We start from the raw sequence: 6472 nt of genomic DNA, 5'->3' as shown, positions 1-6472 counted from the left end.
CCCCTTTTGCCGAACAAATCCAATAGAATACTTTATCTCGGAGGTGGGTCTGCGGATTCGGAATTACCGAGGTCCATTGGAATGCAGCATTAGACTTCGCGCAGCGTACATTGTTACATACTTGTTATTTATTTGTTTATCTAATCTCGTTTTAGATCATACGATCTATCCTGCAATTGTTTTTGATTATTGTTAATAATATGTATGTACTTATATATTAATAATTTGTATATCTTTTGTATTTGCACATCTTTCTACAAATGTGTAAAGTGCAGTAGATTCGATTTTAAAATAAAGAACTAAATCTGCTTTAGCCCGTCTACTGTCATTAAAGCCGATTGGAAACTTAGTGCTAATAGTTTTGGAGATACGACTTTCCTTTGAAACGACTAATAAATGAAAGTGTTGTATACGTATACGATGTAAATGCATATTACGCTGCTATTGTGCCATCGTCGAAGGCGTAAACACATCACATTGTCTTCCAAATACCTAATCAATGTTGTGATACCTAATCAATGTTGTGTTTTGAACCGTTTATGTGGCAGTCGTCATTCTAGAACATTGTAACACACGGAGCATCCACTATACAGATGTGAACCTGGTGGTACTGCATTAACGTCTGTATCGACACTATCAAACCTACTATCAAAATACATCCAGTAAAACATTGTGAGGGTTGAGCTCCATATCCACCAGTGTCTAAGTCATTAAAAAGCCCTGGATTGTATCAAATTCATGCGGGGGTTTGAACATTGGGAGTGAGTCCTGTGAATAGGGCATACAAATAAGCAAATTTACACATGTTTGTGACGTTTTGTGACGTTATTGGTGGTTGACAGGGTAATGGAGTGTCGTGGGATTAGTGTACCGGGGCGGGGGGGGAAAAGCATCCAGCGTCTGACGCATCTGGCCGAGGAGGATCGCCAACACTACATTCAGCGGGAGCTGCTAAAAATATCACCCGAAAGAAGAAAAATCTAAATCCAATCTTGTAAAAAACCGAAATCCACCCCACACCCCCCATTCGCGAAGGAGCGTTTCTACATCTCTTAACGAAAAAAGCAGTAAAAACCTTTAAAGGTTCAACATACAGCTTATTCACAGACGAACAACTCTGCTCGCTTAACTTTTTCCTAATTTTTCTCAAGCCTATTTTAGTTTGTTAGCTTTTTTTGTCCTTCTATTTATTATTCCTTGTACTTTTAAGCATCTTGGTTGTTATTTAAAATGAAAAACAACGAACGACATTTTTTATATAGTGTTTTTTTTAATTAATGCAATAACAGTAAACTATAACAAACATTGTAACTCGCAAATTGCCGTTCAATAAAGAAAAACAACAACGACAACGCGTGTAGCCGGAAGTGGCGCTGTTCCGGAAGACGTCAGGCCAGCAAAATGGCGGATTCCGACAACACCGACCCTACCCCAGGAACAGCCGATTCGTGTGACGGGAATCTAAAACTGTCCGATTTATTAGACCGCGGGTGGAAAACATTCGAAGAAGTAGACACCACGAGCGAACCGATCGGGTCCAACGGCGTGCAGGTGAAGATCCGCCGCGGGATAACGTCGCTGGAAGAGGTGTCCAGGATGGTCGCTCAACTCGACCTGTTCAGCCGCAACGAAGACCTGGAGGAAATTTCCACCTCGGATTTAAAGTACCTGCTGCTGCCCGCGCTGTTGGGGGCCCTGACGATGAAGCTCACGAACCGCGACAAGCGCCTGGAAGTGGTCAACGCGGCTAGGGAGTATTACCACGACTTCCTCAGACGATGCAAGGAGTACAACGTGTCCGAGTTTACGCTCCCCAGAGCCGCGGCCAATTCCGCGGCCGCCGACGAGGAATCTGAAAACGAAGCCTCTAGATCCAGGGTAATGAATACACACCCGCGTTTCAAAATCACGCAAACATCAATAGATATACTTACCTTTTGTCCAACTCGTCCCCTGGCTGGGTGTTAAAATATAGTCCATTATATTACGTCAATTAGCTTTTGTCCAAAGCGACTTCCACTACATTTTGAGTACATTTGGTCACAGTGTCAAACCACTGTATCCCATAGTCCCAGCCAGCTAAACATCCTCTAGAAGAAAGTCGCATTAGTAGTTCGTTTTTTTATTTTTTATTTTTTATTTTCATTTCACGTTAATTGTATTTTTTGTGTATTGCCAATTATTTTATATATGTATAGGGCTATTGTATATTGACAATTTTAGTATTTGTTATTGCTCGGATTTTTATTCTTATTACTCTTCCTGGCATTCTTCGGGCTAAAAGTGTCTGAAACACGGCAACCGCAGTAGCCACGGGACTTTTCTGAGGTTTTGTTTGTTTTATCAATGTTGATGTACATGTGGAGCAGAAATCAGTGGAAAAACTGTTGCAAATTTCCCAGAGGTTGAAGAACATTGGCACGACTTGAATCAAGAGGTTTATTTGTCACATACATATACATACGTTCATACATACGCAGTGAAATGACCTGGAGATTATGCACAACAGTTACTAAACCGAATATAATAGCTAACCTCATTCATACCTAGCTACCTAATTAAAACTGATTCCTAAAACGTGATTAGTTTGAGGATTTAAAAAAGTAGAAAAAAAAATAAAGATACAATTGTTCCGAATTGTATCTGTCAATATTTATGAGGGCAAACTCGTCGGTGTTTAAATGCAGAAAAATGCCAAACTCAATCAAATAAAGCATGTGCTAATAACACAATTTAGTTACTTGTTGTGTTGTGTTACTTGAGTGTTGACGGCTGAATGCATCCGTCATTCGGCAGAATTTATTGGGGCTACCAAGTAATGCATCCCCAGGTATTTCAGCTTAGGTCGTTATTGATATTCACACTGTTGAGCCAAAATGGCACAAAAATATATGCTGATAAAACAATTTGGTTCATAGAGAAATTAAGTTGCAGTGTGGATGCATTATTAGACCAGTGTGTATTTTATTACCTGCCGAAATGTGCGTCCCTCTCCTTTCCCAGAACAGGTGAGGGTTAGATGTATGAAATTCTCAGTCAATTCAAAATAATATGCATAATGCATCCACCTCATAAGTTTATTTTCATAAACTTTCGGGTCCAACACTGTTACCAGCTAATATTTTGGGTTGTTTTGAGTTTGGGACATTTGTACTTGGTGTTTATCGAAAACTATATGTTTAACGGAACCTCTGAAAAGTAATACGTACTTAACAGGACTATACTGGGCCCCCTGTTTTGCTGCCTGCAGCTATATATAATATGATTATTATTATTGCCTCTTATTTTATGTGAGCTGCTGTAACACTGCAATCTCCCTCTGGGGATGAATAAAGTATCTTATCTATCTATTGCTTTAGCCTACAACCACCGCCGGCCCCCCGGACCTCGTTGCCATGGCAGCGCAGAGACAAGCCAAGATTGGGCTATACAAACAGCGAAAACTGACAGAGGACAGGTTAGCAAAAATCAAATCGGCTCTTGATGGCGGCCGGGCCGACGACGAGGTCGTCCGTGACTTCTACGTCCTCAGTGTGAAGAAGTGGGTCGCCGTAGCTCTCGAGGAGATCGACAGCATCGACCAGGAGTTGGAGATCCTGAAGAGAATGGACGTTCTGAAAAATAGTCGGACGGAGCTCGCGCCTCAGCATCAGCAACCGGCAAGACCCCCTATGAAACCTTTCATTCTCACCAAAGATGCTGTACAGGTGAGGGTGTTTGTGTTGAATTCCAGGGTTCTCTGGGCGCTTGAACCACACAGGTATGATTAGGCACCAAACAAGGAGCTTAGAGGGAGAGAGGAGATTGTATTGGTAGTTTTAGACGTTGCATATGCCAATGTGTTGCATAACCTTTAATGGAAGCCATTTGTTTTCTTTCATGCCTCTGATAGTATTACAAGGATAGTTAGATGATATTTTGAGGACATTACGGTTTTTTTTTTACTAATTGAATACAAAATGTCATGGTGGAATTTGGAAGTAGGAATAATGGCAGGCTGCACAATTTCACCTGTAGCTTTTACTGTAGAGAAGGAAGTGATAATAAGGACATTGTGGAGGGCTGTTGTCCAAGAGAGGATTGAGGGGAGTATGTGCCATCCATTAGAGCAAATATGATGATATGTGTTGACGACAACCGCACTATCCACACCGGCTATTGGCTAACCCTAACCCAATATAAAATGTGAATGTAAGGTTTTGGGGGGTTTTTTTGTCTGTTTTTTTTTTTTGTTGTTTTTTTGTTAGGGGATGAGTGGTACATACGAGTGGTACATACATATTTTTGTGAAAATCTTGGTGCCTGCAGTTTGGACTGTTAGAATACATTCAGCAAATGATATATTATACCACATACTATATAAGGTGGCCTGTGGCAGTTTATGAGATTACATCCAGTGAGGTGGAGAAATCCAAGTTAAGAGGCAGGTAAATTAGGAAATGTTGAGGAGTGCCATCTTAGTGTGGCCCTATATGCTTCGGATTTTAGAGCTGCTGGTGATTAGTCAGACAAGAGTGAGAGATCAAGTGTGCTAAGGTCAGGTTTGAGATAACTTTGAGTCTAGGGATCCTGCAATTATGCCTGCTGCACTGCTTGTGAGAGCAGGGATAAAAGGGAACCCACGGGATGCAGTCCAGTGTGCCAAGAGGGCACTTGAACATAATGATGTATTGGGTCAGGTTCAGAGGGGGACAGCAAACAAGGTTAGGGTCGATAGGGGAAAAACAAATAAGGTTACCAAGGTTAGGTTAAGGTTAGGCAAGATTTCTGGAGCATCTTCTCTGTGACTCACATATGTCCTTAAGTCCCTAATCACCGTGGAGCTCCTTCCCAAACCGATCAGTTTTCTTTGACTGAAACGTTGCTTCCCTCAACGGTAGTTTTAATTTCAAATTGAGCCAGTGTGCAGTTGTCTTTTTTGCATATTTTGCAATCTTCCAGTTCGGTTCTTATGCACCTGTCTCACGGTGAATGATGAATCCAATGTATTTTTTCCTCGATTTTCACATAAATATCTGAATCAAAGTCTTGGCAAAGAACAATTTAAATTCACCATATTTGTTGACTTCAAAATCGAATTTAGTATTCAGTTTCAACCAATTGAGCACAATGTTCAGCCAAGGTTTAACAAGAAATTAAAGTTTGTTTGTTTGCTTGTTTGTCCATCCATGTAAACTCTAAAATTTTCAACTACTCCACAGGCTAAGGTATTTGGGGCAGGTTACCCCAGTCTCGCCACTGTGACAGTAGACGAGTGGTATGAGCAACACAGGAGACAAGGAGTGCTTCCTGATCAGGGAATTCCGAGGAGGGTTGCTGCCGAAGATGATGTAGACGAGCAGGAGCTTGAGGATGAAAAAAAAGAGAATCGGGTCGAGAATGACGACGAGGAGGCGTTAAAGAAAGCCAGAAGTTGGGACGACTGGAAGGACACTCACAGAAGAGGCTATGGGAACCGCAAGAACATGGGCTGAAACCAGCCCAAAGAGGCAGACGCAGCAGCGGTGTAACGCATCATATTTTCTGTTTGAATTCATTTTCTCATGAGTAGGGATGCACAGATACCAGAGCTGGGTATACTTGTACTCGTGTACTTGCGAAAACAAACGTAACATAATTGCATTAGTTCCAGGTTCATGTTTAACTTTTGGAAGTTGTGACAGTTTAATGTATCATTTTTTTTTTTATGCAAAGCACTGAATGAATGACCGAATATAATAAATGCACGGTCTTCAAAACCAATAATCTCGCAGTTATTGTGACTGAAAAATTCACTATTTGCCATGTAAGTATCCAAAAGGAAGTACATTGAATTTCATAATTTTTACTCTACACAATTGTATCGGTTCATCCCTACTGATCAATTTGAGGATGTGAATATGTTTTATCATTCAATGTTGTGAGTTTTGGTGTGAAATGGTTGCACCCCCAAACAGACAGGCATGCCATGAAACCTTGACTAGTTCTTGCCTTCTTTGATTTACATTTTCTTGCGTGTTTTATTCACAGTCGTAGTCGGTCGGTTATTTCAGCCTTCCCTTGCCAAAGGTTTTTAAACTTAGGTTTACCATTAAACAGAGTTGTTTAAATGACAGCTGTTGGGCTACTCAAAAAATGTATCAGAATTAAGTGCATGTTATTCATGTGATCAATCACAATTTTAGAATTTACTCAAATTTGAACCTAAAAAAGGTGATTAGAAATTAGATTGTGAGCACAGAAACACCAAATGATAACTATACACCAGAATGTATTTAATGGCATTTTTTCCACCATTGTTCAAGCTAACTGACCCATTTTCGTCGACATGACCTGTAACGCTGAGGTAGTTGTTACTCAATTCAAAAACAGAATGTGAAAGTAAGAACGGGTGCGAGAACATTTGGCCTTAGAAGCTTGTCAAGCTAGAAAAATGCTTTCATTGTGTTTAAAATAACATAAAAATAAAAATCAACTCCACTAAAAAAATATG

At 40.5% G+C, this 6472-nt stretch overlaps 1 protein-coding gene across 1 annotated transcript; it reads left to right on the top strand.

The window, feature by feature from the left end:
* Window positions 1–1401: 1401 nt before the first annotated feature.
* On the top strand, window positions 1402–6094 carry igbp1 (immunoglobulin (CD79A) binding protein 1; the record flags this gene model as incomplete). The annotated part of the gene is made up of 3 exons (XM_080008583.1): window positions 1402–1878; window positions 3360–3707; window positions 5202–6094. The coding sequence occupies 3 exons, from the start codon at window positions 1402–1404 to the stop codon at window positions 5472–5474; spliced, it is 1098 nt and encodes a 365-aa protein (XP_079864709.1). The 3' UTR covers window positions 5475–6094.
* Window positions 6095–6472: the final 378 nt, after the last annotated feature.

Source organism: Zeus faber (assembly GCF_960531495.2).
Source record: "Zeus faber genome assembly, chromosome: 10".
NCBI lineage: Eukaryota > Metazoa > Chordata > Actinopteri > Zeiformes > Zeidae > Zeus > Zeus faber.
This window is presented reverse-complemented; position numbering and strand designations above follow the sequence as displayed.